At 35.4% G+C, this 23944-nt stretch overlaps 1 protein-coding gene across 2 annotated transcripts; it reads left to right on the plus strand.

Moving 5' to 3' along the window:
- The first annotated feature begins 1495 nt into the window (after positions 1-1495).
- cdc42ep3 (CDC42 effector protein (Rho GTPase binding) 3) lies at positions 1496-20577 on the plus strand. Of its 2 annotated transcripts, NM_001004568.2 has the most exon segments (3): positions 1499-1578; positions 13147-13225; positions 18994-20554. In NM_001004568.2, a coding segment is annotated over 1 exon segment (903 nt). In that variant the 5' UTR covers positions 1499-1578; positions 13147-13225; positions 18994-19192; the 3' UTR covers positions 20096-20554.
- The last annotated feature ends 3367 nt before the right edge of the window (positions 20578-23944 follow it).

Below are 23944 nucleotides of genomic sequence, written 5' to 3' on the forward strand. Positions count from 1 at the left end.
AAACTCTGTGGATGATCAATATTGTGAACAACTTTCTCAGGATCACTTTCGCATTTCGAGATGTTCATAATATGTGCGTGTGCTGGCGCTCACAGGCTGTTTCACAGGCACACGAACGTAAACAAACAATGGCTTGTCATAAGCATCTCATCGATGATTATTTACACAGTTGGCATTAAGAAGAACATATAAACGTGATCTGACTAACTTCTAGCAGCTAAATGTGTCTGGAAAAATATTCAAAGGCTTTTATCCTCACAAACCGCGCGGACGTAAATGCGTCTGACTGTTGTGATTGGCTAAAGCAGACGTCTCACGTCAGCACGTTCTAGACGTGCACGCGCTTATTACGGGAATCTTCCTTCTGCATTCACACAGCGCAGCATTCCGGCAAATTGCCGGTAATGTTACAACTTCTGTATCCGGAAAATAGCCAGAACGAATTTACCGGTATTTTCAAAAAGGACCTGTTCACACGTACAACCTTTCCGGAAAATTGCCGGCAATTTTCCGGAAAGGTCTGTATGTGTGAAAGGGGCTAATGACACTCTATTAAGCTCCAAAGAGGTTTACACTGCAACTGAAATGAGAATCAGCTTGTACTGAAAGTATCTATTTATCTATATATACACAGTTAACAGTGTCCTGTAGAATCTACAGTAACTTACTGTAAAGAAATTACAGCAAAAATACTATATTTATTTACATTTACAGCAACATTTATCTTGCTGCATTTGTATTTACAATACTGTATGCCTTTACTTTAAAATACAGTCATTTTCCCAATGCAACTTGAAAATACAGTAATATGTTACATAACTGTCCTTCAGTAAAATTCAGCTCATATTACAGTTAAATACTATTTTATTTACAACAAACAGTGAACATCTATCTAGCATGGTTGCATTTCACCTCTCAGATTCAGCAACTTTAAATGCTGTGCATACAAATGAAGTAGAGATGCTGAGGTCGGCAGAAACAGAATGCAGAAAGTGAGACCAAAAGCAAATCAGAGGTGGTAAAAGAGTGTGAAAACTGAGATAGAATGAAAAAAAATGTGTGTGAAAGAGAGAGAGGAGTGTGAGGAAGAAGGTGGAGAGCGAGAAGATAAAAAAAGGCAGAGGAGGGATGGTGTATTTCTTCCACACTAGGAGAGATTCCACACACTCTTGGTTTTCGTCGTCCTCCCGTGACTGAGCGCTGTCTGTCTCTCCAGGAAATACTGCCGCAGCTCCGGCGGGTCGGGGTTTCAGAAGACCAGAGAATTGGATTTCAACGCCGCAGACAGGCAGGGACAGGTGCTGCAGGCGGAGAAAGGAGGAGCAAAGCAAAGCAGAGACACGCTGCACCGCTTCAGAGGAAGAATTCTGAAACAGCTGTCCAGCAGACGTCCTGCCTGCGAGAAGCAAACCCTCAAGGGCAGAAAGAGCGAGACAGAGAGGAGAGGGAGAGAGTGAGAGAGAGGAGACCAAAACGGCAACACACTGCACCACCCAGAAGCTGACTAACAGTTTAGGTCAAGACACCTTCAGGACGGCAACTGCAGAGTGAGGATAACAGGGAACCATTCATTTGCAGGTAAAAATGGATTTCTAGCACGGCATACTGTATGCATGAAACAAATGGCTTAAAAATGACATGCATGGGCTTATGTGTGTGTATCAGATTTTCTTGTTGCAATTAAGCTTGTATATGACATTACAATTAGCCACCAAACTGACAAAATGTAAAATACGTACATTTCCACATGAGACCAGGCTGGATATTCTCATGATATTAAACTAAGCTGCACAAAAAACTTTAACCTTGTATTGCATTTTCATGTTTAGAGTAAACATATGTTTCAACCAGATTCATTTGCATAGGATTGTAAAGTACAATTGGTAACACTTTACAATGAAGACTCATTACTATAAATAGAATAATAACAAAATAATATAAACTTAATGTATTGCATTATTGTATTTACAGTGCTCAGCATATCTGAGTACACCCCCCACAAATCTCTCATGTAAATCAATATTTTCTATAGGTTTATAGAAAATAAGCTCTACAGTATTATTTTTGTGCCTATACATTAGATTAGTCAGTACTAAAGCCAAATCTGGAGCTTATCTACCACAATAACTTACAATAATGGTTTAAAAAGTAGTAGGCCAAATTTATGTTAAGAAAAAATACGAAATAAAATTTTCAAAATTAGCAAAAATCAAGAGAAACAAAAAAATATACAATTTTCTTGAAATGTTGTAGGTTTTTTTTTTTTTTTTGCAAAATTTTAATGTATTTTCTTTCATTTCTAAAAGTGTTCTGTGAATAAAATATTATTTTATTAAATATATGTTTAAAAATCAGTTTTGTTCCAATGAACCAATATATATTACCCATATTTACTGTGAAATAAATTCATTTTCAAAATGGGGTGTACTCATACAGTATATGCTGAGTACTGTACTGGTGCAGAGTAAACCAATGCAAATTAAATTGCAAAACTAAAGTACAATTGGCAACACTTCACAATGAAGTCTTATTACTCATTATTTTAAATAGGATATTAAGAAAACAATATATAAAATTAATGTGTTGCAGTATTACTACAGTACAATTGGCAACACTTTACAATAAAGTCTCAAAGTAAACGTTAGCTATTTCATTCAAATAAATTGAGAAAAAGACAGACCTGTTAGTTACTATGTTAATATTATTTACAAAATACAACAGAATTTTACTATTTAACACATATGACCTGTAATGAGATTACGACTTTGAATTTAATGTGTTATTAGGCATTAACTAAGAGGTTAACATCACGTATACGTGTCAGTGACAGTTAAATGAACTAATGTTAATTATTACTTATTGCGCAGTGTTAATGTACAATGAATAGAACTTCCAATTAATATTTCAGCATGTATAGGCCAGATTTACATGTGACAATGTTCATGTTCGAACTGTTAAGCTAATTAACCAATTAAGTCTCTAGTTATTTGGCACTGCTATGAATATTAATTAAAAACACTCTAAAAGATTAAATAATAATAAATAACCATGTATGATATTTTGAAGTGATCATGATATCAATATTGTGCATTAAAATTATCATAATGAATATCAGCATATGTGTTTACTGTTAATATTTTTTGTAAATTAAATAGTATTTAACTGTAATATGAACTGTATTTTACTGTAGGACAGTTATGCAGTGTGTTACTGTATTTTAAACTTGCATTATGAAAATGAGTGTATATTTTACAGTAAAGATATACTGTAAATGCATCTACAGCAAGTAAATACAGTATTTTAGCTGTAATTGCTGCCAGTAAGTTACTGTAGATCCTACAGTAAACTGTTAACAGTGTAGACATGCATACACTCATACGGTGTAATTCTCGAGTGCAATCCTCCAACAGATAACATGAGATTGAGAAATTGTCAAACTCATCTACCATGTGGCTGTTATTTGCTAGTTAGTCTTGTGAAACCGCTTGCACATGGCTGTCATTACAATATGCGAGATCTGGCGCTGCAGAAAATGTTGAGCAAATTCCCTCGCACCACAAAACATGGGCCGAGAAGCGCAAGGCAATCCGACACCTGGTTCTTCTTCTTCGACTGCTTGACCAGAGCTTCTGAAATTCCTCGGATACATTCCTGCGTCCTACAGACTTGGATAGCATGCAGCACGCCAAAGACAACAGCAGCTTGAGAACAGAAGCCTTGGAGGTGGATGACAGGGTGTAAAAAGCACGAAGCTGAGGCGAAAGAGACCTCGCTCCACCCTGGTTCCTCCAAAAGCGGCAACAAAACCCAGAGTGTAATTAGGGGTTGCTTTATGTAACACACTGGAAACCTCAAATTGGGCCGAGTGCGGTTTTTGCCTTTAATCATTTAGAACATTGTCCAACAGGGTCGTTTGTGGTCGGAGGAATTTGAAAGATTGAAAGCTTAGGCCTGAAACACCCAAAAGAGAAGGAAAAACCCCCAAACCACCCAAGAGAGGAGAGCTTGACCGGCTGGGATTAGCTAGACATATAGCTGTGGGAGATTGCACCTGTAAAAAAGAGCAGCCAAAGGATGCAGATGTGCTTTAAATGCAGCGTCATCATTGGCTGTTTCCATACAAAGACGGGAGTTGAAGCTAATGCGCAAAGCTGAAATACCGCATGAATCAAAGCATAGCCATATACGTATACATTTAGTGTGGTAAGAGATGCCACTGTGGGCCATTTTCTTATATACACTGTTAGACTTTTACAGTTGTAATATACACTGTACATTACATTTTACAAACAAATATATTTCTTATATACACTGTTAGACACAATTTTACAGTTATTTACTGCAAAAACTACAGGTCATCCTTTATTTTGATGGTCTGTTTGTTGAAATACAGTGCATCTACATGCCAACTAATCCTCACTAGATCATAAGTAGACTGTTAGGTGTGGGTTAGGGGTTAGTGTAAGTTGACATGTTCTCACAAAGTTTCTTATAGTCAGTTAAATGTCTGTTGAAGGAGCAGAATCAACAGATATTAAGCAGACAGTCTACCAATCCTCAAATGGACCATCAAAATAAAGTGTTACCAAACTACAGTATACAGTTATTTACTTATTACACTTATTAATATCTTTAAAGTTATTTACTGCCATTTAAAATACCAGATTATTTGCAGTTCACTACTGTAATATGCATTTTAAAACCTTTACAGTAACTTACTACATACTTGTAGTACTCTACTGTAATCAAAGTAATGAAGAACTGCTAATGTAGATGAAGAAAAAAATGACACAGTTAATAAAAAAAAAATCACTTGTTTGGAATATAAAAAAATCAGTTGTAAATGATAAAAGTTTTTGTACTGCTAGTGTAAAATCTAAATACATGACAGTAACAATTGTCTGTAAAATTAAAATGTAAAATTAACTGTAAAACAAGAGTACATTTGTGCAAACTGTAAAATTAAAATGTAGTAACGGGTATTTTACCATTAAAAAGGAGTTGCGGCAAGGTTATTTTACTGTGAAATGAAATTTCAGAAGGGCCCTACAACTGTACAACACATTTACTGGTAAGTTACTGTAAAGGGGCAACAGTGCTGCCAGTAAGTTAACACAAAAACGCAATAAAATGTCTAACAGGGTGATTAATTGCTTGCGCTTCAGAAAATGAAATGCAATAAGGCTCGAGATGCTTTTTGTGGAAGTGCAGATGCTCATGACAGTTCTGAGAGATAGAAATAATGAACCACTTAGATGATGGACTTTTTTTTTTTTTACAATGAGCAAAACTGCATTGCAAATACTTTACATTGTGGTCGGTCTGCTGGTTTGTCTGTTAATGCTCTCCCACCATGCCTATTTTTGGCTATTTTTGAGCTGTTAAAAAACTTGATGACGTTTTTGATGCGCATATTGGATCTATTGAGCAAATGTGTTTCCATCGTAGTTTATGCACAATTTTTGTAATCTGATAAAAAAATGTTATATGTCTTATATGTGCATTTTCAAAATTGATCTGCATCTTGGTCTCTCCATCAAGCATTTTTTATGCGATAGTACAAAATGTGAATAAAAATAGTTGAATGGAAATATAGCGAGTTGCTACCGGCTTCCAGCACTCTTCAGAATAACTCATTTTGCATTAAAAAAGTAAATGACAGAATTTTCTTTTTTTGTGTGTGAACTATCCCTTTAAGAGATAAAAACAGCATCCTATTATGAGCATCTTGTGTTTACATATAGCGTTTTGTCATGTGATAGTTCAACATGCGCATAAAAATAGGTGGATGAAAACATGGCATACTGGCAACAACATCTTTTAGGATAGGACCGGCTGATCTGTTCTTTTTCAGCCAAAAAAGGCTATGGCTAAAATAGGTCAGGGGGAGAATTAAAAGAAGTGCAGTTGCGATGCTGAATAGAGTCTTAACACATCTCTGTGTGCAGTGGGAATGTCATCATTGCACTTGTTTAGATCACTGGCTCTAATAATAATAATGTGACCCACATACTCACACGTGAGTTATTTCCTGAGTGCCAACACCATGTAATGATATCCGCATTCGGACACTGCAACACAGCCTCTGATCTCACCTCTCCCCCCACTTGGTCTTTTTTTATTTTTCAAATATAAAATCTAATTTAAAGTGTGTTACACTCCACAAGTTTGATTGATTTAAAACTAGTGAGATTGTTCTGATAGTGCAGCTTTTTTTTATTAATTGTAAACCCTGCTTAAAAAAACCCCTGAAAAGATTCATTTCGACCTGCTTAAATATAAATGGGACAAACCAAAAACAGTACATGATGTCAAAAGGATGTAATCACAAAAATGACTGAATGCTCCAGCAAACATTTCTTTTTCCATTTGTTCATAGTATATAGTTTCCTCTTCATATATAGTTGCAATATAGACACCGGAAACCTGCTTCCTATCTCAATTACTTTTTTTTGTTCAGATGAAATGAAATAAGAGAACCAAACCTCACGTGTGAACAGACCCTTAGTCTTATTTTGTCTCATTCCAGATGCCACATTTAGACACTTTGACACCTTTCATCTTCGTTTAACACACTCAGTCATATTCAGTCTGTCTAGTTCAGTCCCAGTCTGGCTTGTATGGCTATTTTCTTCAACTTTCTTGTCTTAATTTGCTTATTTGGTCTCATTAGTTACATTTGTCTCACGTCTTTCCAAACTTAGTGTCTATGGCTATTCTTTTGGGCCATTCAGTGCATTCCAATGAGCAAATTTTCCATACTTTTTTAATGTAAATATACATTGGATAGATGTGCATGACCATTATACTCCCATTTCAACACTTTTAAAGAGCCTCGCACAGGAGTGCCATATTTTTAAGTCCACAGTTCAGTGGACTAATCTGAAGAACTAGGAGACAGGGCAAGCATGACAAGCTTCTGTTTACAGTATGGTAGCAAACTGTTTTATTTGATTCTAGGATGGCAGTTCAAATCTCAATGTTTTAAGCCCTAACCCTGAACTCAATCTGCTATTTTAGTTTCTGGTGCAATGTTTCTCTTAATTGTGGCACATTTGGTGCATTTTTAGTAGCAGTTTATCCTTGCTTTTCCATTTTTTCCCCCAAACTCATTCTGTATTATTAATTGTAATTATTAATTAATTATAATGTGTTTATTATAATTATTTTATAATTAATTATAAATTATTAATTATAATTAATATTATTAATATCAAATGGAATTTTGACTTATGCCGAGTTTTGACTGCTGAGTCCTGATTTGGACTCGCCGACAGGTTTTGAGAAATCGCAGACAAATGCCTGATATCACAGGCAAATCGATGCTCATTTATCTGAGTAACAATCACAACTATTAAGGATGTAAACTATTAAGGATGAGATTTGAGAGAATCGGCAATGAGTCACCGACGCCTGTGAGATTTTTGGCATGCTAATATCTGGAGCTGTCATGATTCAAATCATGCCATGTGAAATGTGTTCTAATTGAAAATAACATTTGCTAATGAGAGAGCAGCATCCACTAGTATGAGTACCTGCAGGCCAGCGGGAGGTTGGGGAAGAAGTTAAAATTGCTCAATATCAGTTTATTTAGATTCAAGAAATGGAGAAAAACTAGTGGAAATTTGGCTGGAGCACTCGTGTCTGTCTGATGTGAGCATCTGAGCAATAAAAAAAGTTGAACAAGTTTGGACACAGTCTTCTGCGATTCTTTCTATTTTGAAGTGATGCAGTGTGAAACCCCGTCGCCGATCCATCCTACAGTGTAAGCACAGCACTGACAGAATGCTAACCCAGATAGTCATGCAGAGTGAAATCATCCATGACTCGACTACTGTGAAAATCATGAAATCTGAAATCAGCCCCAATGTTTTGTAACATTTTAATCTTTTTTTATATGTAAAGATTTTTGTGTTTGTATTAAGCAATGTGTAAGTGTTTGGACCTGCATAGGCGCATTATAAATGCGCTCTGCACTGGACTTTAGACCAGCTTTTAGTAGGTCTATGGCGCGGTCTATTTCAGTTCCTCAAAATAGAAATGTGCCAGCAATGCGCCTTAACACACCTCCTTTTCAGACCAGCACACCCATGAGTCTACAAAGTGGTGCAAATGGATTTGTTGTTTAAACAACTTAGCGCAAAAACATGAAAATTACTGCTGCACTGGTCTGAAAATAGCAACAAATCACGCCATACATGTCTTGCGCAATATTGTACTGGGTGTATGATAGGGCCCTTGGTGTCAATCTATAATTATATGACTTTCCTTTTTCTCAAATCACAATATAAGTCATCTCGTATCCTGATAAGGATATATATATATATATATATATAAGTTATAAGTTTTTACCCACTTTTTGAGTAAAAGATACGTTATAGTTAAGTATAGTTTAGAACTTGGAAATTGGATTAAAAAAATTTGAAATATGATATAAATATGAATAAAATATTTCACTCTTTTCCTAAACTAATGATTACAGGTCCAACATAAAAATAAAAATAAATCACTAAATAAATGCAAAATCTAAATATTGTACTTTTAAGGTTGCAACTTTTTCACATTCCTGTTTTTCACGTTTGTTCTGTGTATGTAATGTGTAATATTGCTTTCATATAAAACTATGAAAAAGTATTATGAATATTATGCATTAACAATGTATTTTGTGACACGATGATAAAACAATGGAGCATAATATTAAATAATAGACTTCTTATTTTTTCTATACAATATAAATATATATTCATATTGCACAGCTCTTGAACAAAATATAGTTTATTTCAAGAATATGGTCCAATCAGTCAACATATAAATGCTGGGTTCCACACAATTCCTTTATGTTGTCCCAACACAAATCAATTAAGTTAACTAAATAGTTTGTTTTACAAATCTGAGTGGATTTAACATAATGCAATTAGGTTGTGCCAAAAAATCTTAAGAATTGTGTTCAACTTATTTTTTATAGGTAGCTTGAACAAGCAGCTAAAGTCATTTTCTTGCTCCCTAAACATTCTTTGAAATGTAATGCTTTTTTCCCCCTCCTTTTAAAAAAGAAATCTATTCTGGGTTAAAAACAACACTAGGGAGAGAAAATAACATCATAATTTTCTACCAATTCACTCCTATGTTCTTCCATTATTATTAGCTATAGCCCAGTATTCAGGTTATTGGATCTGTCAGACATCCGACACACTGCAGACCCGCTGACATGCACTTCTGAGGGGTGTGTGCTGATGACTCGGGTCCCCCTGGGAAAAGGGGGGAAGTAGACAGATTCATCTCAGCATCTAAAGGGGAGTCAGGCCACTTGGATGTGCAACATTTGCCCCCTGGACTCATTCCAGACTGTAAACGAAGGCAGGATATGGCCCTGAGATAAACCCCTATTAAGAGGGTGTAAGAGGCAGCTGCCCTACTTCGAAATCTCAGCATGATTGTTGATTGCTGAATTGAATGGCGTTGTTTGTTGTTGTTTAATGTGTCATGACATTGGCCGAATTATTGGGATACCTCACACCTGCTAGGGTTTTAGTTGACTAACCATAGCATTAACCTTAACCTTATAACCCCTTGACCTAACATTAGCATTATTTGGGCTTCGCTTTGAGATTTATTTTAGCTGGTCGATGGGTTCACACACCTGCTGCTATGATCATGCCATGACAGCACACTATATTTGATCTCTAAAATAATATATGAAAAATAATACAAAATAAATGATAATAAATGAAAAATAATACAAAATAAATAATAATAAATGTTATATATATATATATATATATATATATATTTAAAAGACAGCAGACAATATTTAATTGAAAATCTTTAAAATCAGTAAATAAAAAATATATAGTATTAATATTATTATAAAAACTAACAATACTAATATTTAAATGCATATTAATACACTTTTTGGTAAATTTTGGTTAAATTTCATTCATGAAAAAACATTTGGAGTAAAACCCATTTTTAATTCACAAATTTATATAAATTTCACAGAATATTAAAAAAATTTATATATATATATATATATATATATATATATATATATATATATATATATATATATATATAAATAATATAGATTATATGATACACACAAGCACACACACACACTAGTACAGCTATCTGTATGGGGACTACCAATTGACGTTAGGATTTTTATACTATGCATACTGCTTATTATATCCCCATACCCCCTAAAGCATCATTGAAAACACAGAAAACCATCAGCATTTTAAAAAACTTTATTCTGTGTGATTTATGAGCCTTTTTCTTCATGGGGTAAAAAAAATATATATATTTTGCCTACGTCTATACTTGTGGGTACATGTCAATTTTCCAAATGTCCTCACAAGTATAGCAATGTCTGTAAATTTTAAACTTGTAGAAATATTTCTTTTTTTATGCATGTACTAAAATACCAATATAGTATGGTACAAAGTAATATGTATATTTCCACAAGGTCAAAATTTACTGCCGTTGCTATACTTGTGGGGACCAAATGTCTCTCACTCACACACACACACACACACACACAAACACACAGAGAGATATTTTCCTCTATCACAGACACACTCATGCAGCCACGCATTCTTCAGCCATGCCGATGATGCTTGTCACGTTTAAAAATAGTCTTCCGTTTAGAGCGCCAGTGAGGTTTATTTGTGTTTCACTGCATCAGTGTCCAAAAATGCTTTTAAAGCCCTATGAACTCACACAGCGACCTCTGAGCCGGGGGGAAAAAGAGATGAGCAGAATAATGTCATTGATACAGACTCAAACAGACCACGTCATTGTCATATACTGTACTCCAGCTTAATTTTCATCTTACTCCTGCAGTTTATCAGCTCTGTGATTTGTTAGGATGTTACCAAAGAGGAGCTGTGTATTCTGAGGAAATGGAATTTCTAGTGTTTTGTAAACAGTGTCCTCCCTTTGCTGTCTCTATCAGAAGCTTTAGGAGATGTAGATCACCGAGCTGTGACATCGCTCAGACTGTTTTATAATCTTAAATATTGCGCTGGCTCCATGTTATGAAATGATAACGTCAGGGTTTTTTAGAGGGGCAGTTCACCCAAAAATAAAAAGTCTGTCATTAATTACTGTCCATTGTGTCATTTTAATCCTGTGAAACCTTTGTTGATCTACAAAACACAAATTAAGAAATTTTAAGGCTCTCGTTTAGAAAGGAGACAAAAACACAGTCAAAAAACAGGGATGCCCAAAGTAGGGTTTGCGACCAAAGTTGTTCCATTGTAACATTTGATTTGGCCCACCAATCAATCTGAGAAGACAGTGAGAAGGATGGAGAGGGTTGGGGCGAATGCCTTAAAGAGAGATCATCATTTCTAATTTGACATTTTTTGTTTGTTTCATTGCTAAGCTACAAAAAAAAAAAAACTAACTGTAATGAAATGTTGAATCAGGTTTTTTGGTTACACTTTACAATAAGGTTCATGCATTTACTAACATGAACAAATAATGAACAACACATGTACAGCATTTATTAATCATAATTGAACATTTACTAATGCATTATTAACATCCAAGTCAATGCTTGTTACCATTAGTTAAGGCACCATGAGTTAACATGAACTAACAATGAACTACTGTATTTTCATTAAGTAACGTTTACTAACATGAACAAACACAGTAGCAAATGTATTGTTCATTGTTTGTTCATGTTAGTAAATTCAATAACTAACATTAACTAATGAACCTTATTTTAAAGTGTGATGGTTTTTTTAATTGAAAAAATATCACTCGACAGACAGAGGACTATGCAGAAGACATCAGAGAGCAAATCAAGGCAAAAACGAATGTAATTCCATTCTGATATAAATAAAGATTTTGTTTTTGTATTTACTGTAATAAGTTAGATTATTAAATGTTAAAGAATTACGCCATATTGGTTAATATTAAGCAATGTTTTCTAGCTTTTTTTAAATACTATTAAATAAATTAGGAAATTACCCATGGAATTTACCTTTGGCTTACTATAGCCTCGATCAAGTTTGGTTTTTGGCCCTTCATAAGAAAAAGTTTGGGCACCCCTGTTCAAAATGATCCATGTGCCTTCGGTGTATCTGAAATCAAATCCTTGATTTATTGAAAACTTCGATTTTGATTACTAAACTATATCTTTTTTTATTAGTATTTATTTATTGCTCCAAAGTGCTGGGATAAGCTTCCACCTCACATTAGACATTTGAAAACTTCTGAAATTGCATCTTCTTGCTTTAACTTTTGCAATTTGTCATTTTATTAGTGTTGATTATGTTCAGCACTGTTAGGGAATGCTGTGTTGTACAAATGTGCTAAACTACTACTACTACTCTTTGTAATAATACAATAGTTGAAGGAAACAAACAATTTATTGTAATTTGATGAATACTTCAAACTGAAATCAAAGCACACATTGCTCAAAATGAAGACATCTTGTGATTAAAAAGGTCACATTTCAGTTATGTAAAAAGCTAATTTCCTTATACAATAGAAAGCATTTTCCACATCAAAGTGAAAAACAACTAGTATCTCTTGAAAGAAAAATGACATTTTCAATTGTCACGTGAAAATAAAAAATAACTTGTTTATTATGACTTATGAGAATACTTTTGCATCCACACACACACACACACACAAACGGTTTAGTTTCAGAACAGTTTCTTCTCTAATAACCGTGTTCAGTACACAGTAACTAACACTGTCAAGAAAATACTTTTTTTTTTTTTATAGCTGAACTGCTGAAAACACATAATTAATGTTTTGACAATGTTGTTGGTACCTTTCTGGACATTGAATGTTTCAGAATATCTTAATTTGTGTTCTGAAGTTGAACAAGCGTTTCAGGGGACTGTAATGACATCAGTGTGAGAAATTGATGACAGAATTTTCATTTTTGGGTGAGCTAATACTTTAATAGGCTGATATGTCACACAGATATTTTTGTGCATTATTTTTAGTATCAGACATTTAATATAAAGACTTCTAAAAATGAATTAATGTGACTAAATACACATGTTTGTATTTAGTTTGTATATAGGCATGATTGTTTAGCATATCAGTTAAGCATATGAAGAGAGAGTTTCTGATTGGCTATACGTTTGTGAAGGCCACTCCCCTGATTTATTTCTTCTTTTGCAGGACTGAGATGGTTAAAGGGACGGTTCACTCACAAAAAGAAAATGTGCTGTAAATTTCTCACCATCAAGACTTCTAAGATGTAGGTGACATCTTTCTTTACAGTCAAACCCGAAATTATTCATACATCTGGCAAATTCTGACTTTTACTGTAGCCACTGAAACTTCAAAACATTTAGACAGTGGTGGAAAGAGCACTGGAAATAAAAACATTCATTCATTCATTCATTCATTTTCTTTTTTGGCTAAGTCCCTTTATTAATCTGGGGTTGCCACAGTGGAATAACCCGCCAACTTTTCCAGCATGTTTTACGCAACAGATGCCCTTCCAGCTGCAACCTATCCCTAGGAACCCATAGAATCCCATTCACACACATAAACTATGGCCAATTTATTTTATTCAATTCCTCTATAGCACATGTCTTTGGAATGTGACGTCGACACAGGGAGAACATGCAAACTCCACACAGAAATGCCAACTGACCCATCCGAGGCTTGAACCAGCGACAATCTTACTGTAAGGAGATCGTGCGACCCACTGCGCCACCGTGATGCCCAAAACTACCATTACTTAACCAAAAATGTATTGCAAGTGAGGTAAAAGTATCTGCTGTAAATATTGCTTAAAGTGTGAGTAAAAGTAGTCTTAAATTACTCAAGATTAGTAAGTATTACTCTGTAAAAGGCTGATGCTTTTACATGCAATTTGTGCCTGTGTGTGAAAATGTTAAATTCTGTAGTGCATGTAATGCACTACACTATTTAAAGATTGTTTTGGCAATTTCATCTTTTCATTAGTGACCTGCATCTACAGTAAATAGTCTCTGGGTCATTGCGTGTAATGATTTGTGTCTTGGGGTTGTTCTATAAGCTGACATTTTTCAGGACAATTTTTTGTCTGTGTTGATTGGCTAATGAAGTACAATGAAAGTAGAGACTGCAGGTTTAAGCAAAAGAGAGGAGTAAACAACACAGGCTCATTCTGAAATGTAACCCTACTGTATATGCATTTCTAGAGATGTGTGAATTATGTAGCCAGTAATATGTATGGCTGCATTTCATTTTTAAAATGATCGCTGTGCGGTATGACACCTTTCCTTCTTCCTTTTCTGTTGACCACAACAACAAGGTTCGAGTCCAATGAAAAACGGTTCCAGAAGGTAGACAAAAACAGAAGCCAAAAAATTAAACAAACAAGTAAATAACAGGGTGGGGCTGAAGCCAACTGAGCCAAGGTTCGAACCAGCAACCCAGCGACCTTCTTGCTGTTAAGCGACAGCACTAACTACTGCCTCGCTGCATGTTTATGTAATTCATATAAAAGTGCTGGTAGCCACTAATTCATGTTATGAATGACTACAATTTCAAAGGGCACCTAGTTTACCCCTTTTTAAAGATTTAATTCTAAGTGTGCCAGTTTAGGTTCAGTTCAAAACACAGTTCAGAGTTTTTTTTATTATAATGTGTTAAAAAGTGTAATTTTGGGGATGTGTACACAGGTTGTTGTTTTAAGGGTGTGTTGCTTCACATGAATATTAGCTTGTACTTCCCGCTAAACTTAAGGGGGCGGAGCCAAGAGCTCCCTCGCTTTGTGTATGGCAACAGACAGGCAGACAGAGAGAAGCAACATGAGTGAGAGGACCAGCATTCAGCCATACATGTTCGACCCAGACACAGACTATGCAGAGAGTACTGTTTAGGAATCAATATTCCTAGAGTGTCAGAATGTGTCAGAGTGGAAGACTAAGTAGTAATCATTTGTGTCTTTGTATAGTTTTATAGCCGCTATGTAACGATGCATGCGCCATCCGTATAGGGATTTAATGATTAACCGGTTTTACTATTAACCTCGGTTTAATTGGTCACGGCTAATATTAACGGCTTCTCAACACCGTGTTTCTGCTCGGATCAAAACTTTGACAACTAAACAAAGTTATGCCAACTGTGTGCTAATTTAAAGCTCTGAGCTTGTACACCGAGATTAATAACCACACACAGTGGATTAACTTTGACTGAGTCTATAACTAAAGCAAGTTCATTATTTCCAATGGAGAGACGTGCACGTGAGGCAACGCGCTCACACTTCACAGCCGCACCAAGTTGAGATGACAGGGAGCTTCTGTGGCCGTGGGAAATGCAAACGGCTGAAGTTTAAGGAAGTACACAGGTTTGCAAACCCACCAAAAGTTACAAACAATGGTGCCAATGAGAGCTATCACGTGGTGAATGTTGATCGCCAGCCGAGATCAATCGAGTGTTTTCAGAGAGAGTGCTGAAAGACTCGGTGGATCAGCTGTTTTTAATGGCCTGAGTCCCAATATGTTGCATTCACTGCATGTTCAGCGCAAATGGCCACTAAATGTAAAATATAATAGACGATGAAGGCTCTTGTGTTGAGCCCAAGGAGCCTTACATCCTAAAATAGAGAAAGGGTATTCCTTTGGTGGTATCGCTTTGACTCACATGCTGAAAATAGCGAACATGAAACAACAAACTGAGGATATGGTAATGCACACGGGTCAATCAATATTGGTGGGCGGGGGGACCGCACTCCTACGTCAAGTTGCGGTCAATCTCAAAACGGCTCCAATCGGTCCACCAATTGTAAAGCACTTGGTGTGTTTCTATCACCCCAATATGATGGTCTATACACTATGCCTACACACACGTCTGTTCAAACAGCTTGAAAAGTAGATTTTTCAGCTTACCTGAAAATGGGTAAATTAACAGTATTTTCATTTTTTTTTTTTTTTTACTGTTCTTTTAAAGGTTAATACATCATTTGAAATAAATCTGTCACATATTTTAGGAGTGTTATGACAGAAGTTTGCTTGTATCACCTTTGTGTTGTTTAATCACCATAGATACAGCTTCTCAGTAGGAATGAGAAAAGCCCCGGGTCTTGAACGGTTTATTGAAGCAGGTCTTAAAGGAGCGAGAGGATGTTGGGCTCTGCTGCTAAGGGAATGTGCATGTTTTTTCAGTCGTACATATTTGGCTAGCCGTGGCCCGGTCGCTGCTTTAGTGATTGTTTGCAGTCTGTCGGTGAGGGTCAGTGTTTAAAGGCCTCTCAAAAGGAAATATGTCCATAAATGGTCAAGAAGTTTCTCTCTTATGATGTGGTTACCCCCTTCTCTCTCTCTTTCTCCTATCAGTCAGTCCCAGTCCTCCTCTCTCTAAGCCTCTCCAAACACTCTGCTGTTTCTACTTTATCTTTAGAAATCCCTTCTTTATCTGTAAAGCTTCTTGACTCACGTGGGGTTAATTATAACATGTAAACACACATTTTAAAACAAACAATAATAGATTTTATGATTATTCTTGTTTTGTAAAATCAACATTTTTAGATGTAGATCACCTCTCTGTTTGTCTGTATGACAGTCTGTCTGTGTGTGTAGATATATATGTACATATCTATGAAGTGTTTTCTCAGCAGAACACCTTACCAATCACTTACAAATCAGACCCCATAGTTTTTCATGATTTTTTTGTGATTCTTTCCGATAAAAATTACTGATTTTGTAGTGGCAATTCCCAGAAATTTGCGGACAATTTTGTGATTAACAAATATATATAAGTATAAAAAAATTATATATATGATATCTTATTTACAATATTAGGTAGCTTTAGGTGTGCAATCTGATACAATGACATAAAGCTTCTTTAACAGACCTAAACTGGTAGGGATTAAGCCAAAGGAAGGTTGTATAAATCTTCTTTTTATCCACAATCTTACTTTCTCTTTCTCAGATATCTCGATTAACTGAATATTTTACTCGATTGGGATTAATGAACAGTTCTTTTATTTATTTGGCCTCATAGCTCACTGACAGGTTTTGTACAGCAAATACGCTCACATATTTATTATCAAGGATTATTTATTGATCATCAATGTTGAGCAAATTAAATTAAAACATACATTGCCTAAAATGAAGTCACTTTTTTCTTTAAAAAAAAAGTGAAAATAAGTAACTTGCACTCTTGGAAACAAAATAAATTATTTTCTGTGTTTGTCATATTTAAAGTAGAAAATAAGGCGTATCTCTTCTAAATAAAATAACTCTTGCATATCCTGTAAATAATATTTCTAACAGTGCATTTCTTGCATCTTCTGTAAACAAATGATTTAATGTAAACAATCATTACAATTTATTGTAATGAAAAATATGCCATCTTGAGGCATCTCTGGCACAGCTGTCAGTCATTGTCAATGCAGTGCAAAATAACACAAAAGTAAAAAAAACAGAGCAAGGTCACGTGACTCCACACACTGTATGGTTAAGTAATTGAAAAAAATTGACCTGGAAAAAATAAATCTACTAATTGGTTCTGAATGTCGATTTCGATTACATTTCGATTAATCGCTCAGCCCTACTACCTGGAGCATCTGTCATTATATACAGTTTAAGTCAGAATTATTAGCCCCACTTTGGATTTTTTTCCTTTTCTTTTTTTAAATATTTCCCAAATTATGTTTAACAGAGCAAGAACAATTTCACAGTATATCTTATAATATTTTTTCTTCTAGAAAAAGTCTTATTTATTTTATTTCGCCTAGATTAAAAAGCAGTTTTAAATTTTTTATATACCATTTTAAGGTCAAAATTATTATCCCCTCTGGACTAACTTTTTAAGACGTTCCAGAACAAACCATCATTATACAATAACTTGCCTAATTACCCTAACCTGCCTAGTTAACCTAATTAACCTAGTTAAACTTTTAAATGTCACTTTAAGCTGTATGGAAATGTCTTGAAAAATGTCTAGTAAAATATTATTTACTATCATCATGACAAAGATAAAATAAATCAGTTATTAGAATTGAGTTATTAAAACTATTATGATTAGAAAAGTGTTGAAAAAAAAAAACTCTGCTCTCCGTTAAACAGAAATTGGGGGAAAAATAAACAGGGGGGAAAATAATTCTGACTTCCACTGTACCTCATTCAAAACATGCGTTAGGGCTTCCCCTAGTGTAATACACCTAAAAACACACATTGCCATAGAACTCGTCACCTAGAACTCGTCACATAGAACCTTTAACCAATCTCCATCATTGTAAACAGCTAGCTTTTCTTTCTGTTTCATTGCTCCATTTGTTAGATGTTTGCTCCCACTTTCTTTTGCAGTCTGAAGTGCGTCAAACACAAAACCCCTAATTTGCACCGTGTTGTTCACTCGATTTGCACCACCAGATGTCTAATTCCATCTTTGCATGCAAAAATCATTCCATTTTGTTAAACACAGTGAAGGTTGTGGCCAATTTAAGACTCAAAATCACCCCAGAGTGGATGAAAACATCACCAACAGCACACAAGGGTTCATTTAAAAAACACACACAAATAAATGAACACTTTTTCATCTGTAAGAGGTCATCCCATTTCTTTTGAGAAGTAAAATTCTATGATTTTTACAACCAGAGGGTGTTCAATATTGTAGTTATTTAAATAAAAATCATAGTTTTTTTTTTTTTTTGTAGTGTGAGTGATAAAACCTAGACTGCTCCACAATGGTAGACAAGTTGACATGTCTCAATTGATTTACATGATCCTGTATCCACATCTAAGCAAAATCAATCTATCAACTGTGGCTTGTACACAGGATATAGTATACTGTTTTTATTTTTTTGCTTTAATGTTTTAATCAACCGCCTGTCAATTAATCAGTAACTTAGCAAACCTTTATCAACTGCCCAGATGAATGGATCTCCTTCGTAGATTCCACAGACTACATTCAGATACATGTGAAACTGACTTGAACATTTAAATGAATCAAATGCGTCAATTGGATGTAATAAACGTTTTTGATGTTGAGCACAAAGAAAACTAAATAATTTTCTCATCTTTTCAGGTAAAGGGCAATAATTGAATTACTGGGTCTGGATTATCTTCAGCGAGGATTTGAGATACATTTAAAACAGCTGCTCTCTGAGAATGTAACCCCTGCTCTTTAACTGCAAGACTCCAGAAGGTCATCACACAACTGAGGACATCTGAACTTCCAGAGTGTTTCCTGTTCCTCTCCATACCCACTGGACTCTACAGCAGGCATGCCTGCCAAAACACCCATCTACCTGAAATCTAACTACAGTAAGAAGGGAAAGAAATGTCGTCTGAGGGACATTTTGTCCCCGGATATGATCAGCCCACCTCTTGGGGACTTTCGTCACACGATTCACATTGGAAAAGGTGGTGAATGCGATGCCTTCGGTGACATGTCGTTCCTGCAAGGAAATTTTGAGCTCCTACCAGGAAAAGGAGGTCGTGTTAGACCTCAATATGGCCTTCATGGTGAATTCACAAGAGCTAACAGCGCATCTGACGCATCTTATGTCGAAACTCCATCGCCAGTTTTGAAGAATGCAATCTCGCTCCCAACTATTGGTGGAAGCCAAGCACTGACACTACCAATGATCTCCACCACCGTGTTTCCCATGACCCATGATAACATGTCTGAGCCATCCACTCCTCCAGCCGGTTCTGAAGATCTGGAAATCCTGCAGATGGAGACTCTGCTTCAGTCCATCAGCATTTTCAGGAGCGACCCCAGCCCTGTCCCAGAGGAGGACGAACCAATGATCGACCGCATGGAGATGAACGAGAAGTCTTGTATGAAAAAGATGCACAGCAGTGAAAAAGAGCTTGAAACGTTTTTGTCCGTCTTCGTTAATGGGAACGGTGATGCCAATGGAAACTTTAACAATGGTAACAACGGCGACTCTGTCTTCCAGTATGAACAGGATATGTTCAGCATTAAGGGCGACTGGGCGGACAGAGATAGCGGTGTGGAAGAGGGTCGTCTCTGCGATTCGGACTTTGAAATCTCCAAAAGCAAAAGCCAGTCACAGGAATCGCTGCCACAAATCACAGGATCACTTTTCTCCCTCGAACTTGACTTGGGCCCGTCCATTTTGGATGATGTACTGAATATCATGAATAAACCAGTATCTTAAGCTATGACTTTCACAAAGAGACTGAAATAAGGGAATCTATTCAACTTGAGCCATTAAACATATGGCAATACTGAACTGAAAAACCTGAACTTTGTTTTGCAGAGTAAGTTTTTGCTTCAGAAAGTCTGGCAGACCTTCTTTTGCAAACAAATAATGCGATTGACACACAGCCGTTGTGCCTTTTAAGTTAAGTTTTAGCATGCATAGACACTGATGTTGTACATGGAGATGAAAATTAGGCTTTTACTGTGTACTGTTGTTCAGGCACGACATCTACAACAATATACAAAACTAAGTGTGATAATGTGTACCTTTCTCCAAACATATATGGTGTTCTCATCACAACCTCATACACGCACAGATATATTTATACTGACAGTTTCATTAACCACACTACCAGATCTTAAAGGCATAAATACCTGACGCATATATGTTTTTACGTTGTGAAGCTAAATATGAAATAAATAAATCAATAAACAACTGTCTTAGTTATTATTTTGTTTCATCAAGTCATATATTTCAGCTACTAGAAGGTCAAAGGTTTAAAAAAAATGTGTGTTATTTTGTGTTAAATATTTGTTTCTAATCCTCTTAAATGTCACCTTCTCCTTAGCGGGAAGTTTACTATTTTGCAATTAAATCCTAATCTAATCATGATGAACTATATACCACTTGAAAGGTCTAAAAGTGCTAAATACATATTTTAAAACTATTTTGTGTTATACAGGAAGAGTAACAGATCATCCCCCTATTACTGTCAATCTTCAACCTGTGGAACCATTTTAGCGTATACATGTTTAAGCCATAAAAGCTTTATTTTGCAAATCTAGTGACTTTTTTTATAGTTATTACTGAGCAATAGTTATCAGATTTCCACAAGGATACTCAACAGAGTCATAAAGCATTGCTTTGCTACAGCAATCCACATGTAAAAAAAAAAAAAATAGGCTAAATTCATTCAATTCAATTCAGCTTTATTTGTATAGCGCTTTTACAATGTAGATTGTGTCAAAGCAGCTTCACATAAATGGTCATAGAAACAGAGTAATCATTGGAACAGAGTAATGAGAAATTCATATCAAATACCAGCAAACTGCCCATACAATTTTGGAATTAAATGTCTACTTTACAAATATTGTCAACAGTATGACAAAATATGTGTCATGTTCCTAATAATGTACACAAAAATAAAGGGCCTGCCCTTATATGGGCACCAAAGGAAACTACATGTCATCTAGTAGTGATATTTGGTACTGCGCGCAAGCTAAATCTTACTCAAAGAAAAATGTGTGAGTTATCAACTTTAAATTTGGAATATAATTTGTTTAAATATTTAACTTTCATTTTCTGTGAACTTATGGCTTAAACAGGTATTGTAAGATACAAATTTATGTAATATTTAAAAATTCTACATGTATTGTTTTATTATGTAATGTAATGTGTAGTTATATAGTGCACTTATGGCCATGCACCCTAATCGCTTCAGCAGTTTTTAATTTTTAAAAAAACAATAGGCTCAATATTATTAGCCCCCTTAAGCATTTTTTTCTGATTGTCTACAGAATAAACTATCGACTTGCATAATTAACCTAGTTAAGCCTTTAAATGCCACTTTAAGCTGTATAGAAGTGTCCTGAAAAACATCTAGTAAAATATTATCTACTGTCATAAAGATAAAATAAACCAGTGATTAGAAATTAATTATTAAAACTATTATGTTTAGAAATGTTGAAAATTTCTTCTTTTTATTAAACATAAATTGGGTCAAAAAAATATACAAGGAGGCTAATAATTTTGTAAAATAAAAAACAACCTTCCCAGTTTTTCCCTACTGTACTAAATGACTCTTATAATGTGTTAAATTATTAGCTCATTCGGATACTGCCACAAACAAGTTTGCAGCTGTAGGTGTAGACTGAAAAAAAGGAAGATGGGAGAAAACAAAGAGAAACTGACTTGTCTTGTTAGTATCCTGCATTCCTCAAATTGTGTCCTAAAGTGGGAGTGGACGTGGGTGAGCTCGTGTCTAAAAGGAGATGCCAGTACTATTCGTTTGCTGTCTTGTTGGGACAGAGAGAGAGAGCGGCCTGCAGCATTCTCAGCATTCCTATGAGAAAACAAAGAGCACGGCCATAAATAAAGCCACTGGATTGAGCCAGAAGGTCATGCTCTACATGCTCGTAAAAACGGCCTGAAGACAAACTTTGTCCTGTAAGGAGATTTGACTGCTGCAGTGTCTTGGAGATGCAGAGATTTGGGTGAAGCAGAGTGCCAGACAGCTGCAGCATACCTCAGCTTTGTCCTCAAAAATTAAGCTTTTTCTTTTAGATCTCAAAAGGTCCATGGAAAGTCCACAGAAATAGGACATGTGCCCTTAAAGGTTGTACTCATTGCATTCACTTTGACTGACTGCTTAAATCATTTATGAACATATGTTAGCCAGGTTGTCACCACTTGTTTTGAATTTAGAAAGTTTAATATCAACTGTAAAGAAACAACCCAGGCTCATTCTGAATATGCACCCCTATATACATTTCTGGAGATCAACAGGTACATCCCAGCAGGTTCGTTTTTTTAAGTTTTTGTTTTCGCTAATCCATTGAGGCCGCTGTGTTCGCTTTTTAAATTGAAATTTTTGGTAAATTTCTGTAATTCAACCTCTGTTATTTTACAGTAAATTTCAGTAATTTAACAGCCGTTATTTTAAGTGTTTTCTCTGACACCCCAGCTGTTGGAAATAAACTGTAAAATTATGGATTTTTTGACAGTGCACCAGAGACCACTGTCAACTGATCAACTGACTGACTGACTGACTGACCAACTGACCCACCTTCCTCTTTCCCCAAACCCAACCGATAGTGTTTTAAAACCACCAACCCGTAAAGAAATCCCTGTTTGCCCTAAAATCTGTATTCTTGATCTTTTCCCACCTGCCTTATCGCTGAAGTCATATGAACAGAAGTTTATAAATCTGTGTCTATTGCATGCGAAGCGCCTGATTGCCATTCACTGAAAGTTTTAATGGTCCATCTTTGTCACTCTGGATTAAGGAAATGTCTTCATGTATAGCAATGGAAAGGTTGTCTTAATCAAACAAAAAAAATGCACATATTTTACAAGATTTGGGACTGCTTCCTTCATTTTTTAAATCAGAATGGACTGACCGTTTAGTAATCCCCAACAATGTGACTGTGTTAATGTGCACTGCGATTAACTTCAATATATTTTTTACTATCACTGGAATGTATGTGTTGAAATGTTGTAATGGTATTTTTTATTTAGTTATTTTTTACAAAATTGCCCTTTTTATTTTTTATTATTATTTTATCTTTTTAATTTATTGGTATTTGGTTACTAATACAATATGTATCAGTTTTCTGAAACAATAAGTGTTTAATTTTTTTTTTTTACATTTAAAAAAAGCACCAACCCACCCCACCCATTTCACTTGACCCAAACGATAGTGTTTTCAGAAGCAATCCAGTAAAAAAAAGCTCTCGCGGCTGCCTGATTCTTAATCACGTTTTCAGATTTTACCACATTCTCACCCTGTTAATAACTGGTTTATATTATTTTTTGAATTTTTTGTCTTACCAACTATTTGGATCCGTCCTTCGCCAGATGTAATTACAAAATGAAATTACAGATTTACAAAGAAAAAAGTAAATTGTAGAAGAACATATCAGACAGCACAGAGGTTTTTCCATCTGAACTTTTCATATGTATGCATTGAGCATAAAAATCTATATGCAACACAACCTCCACTGGGAAAAATACAGTTCGCTTTTATAAAAGAGAGACCTGTTTACCGACTGGACTAGAAACCACAAGAAATTTCCAAGAAGACCA

This window comes from Danio rerio, chromosome 13, assembly GCF_049306965.1.
Source record: "Danio rerio strain Tuebingen ecotype United States chromosome 13, GRCz12tu, whole genome shotgun sequence".
NCBI classification, from domain to species: Eukaryota; Metazoa; Chordata; class Actinopteri; order Cypriniformes; family Danionidae; genus Danio; species Danio rerio.

Coding starts and splice junctions, on each gene's coding strand:
- cdc42ep3 (XM_005169526.6), top strand. CDS start 19,193: ATGCCTGCCAAAACACCCATCTACCTGAAATCTAACTACAGTAAGAAG.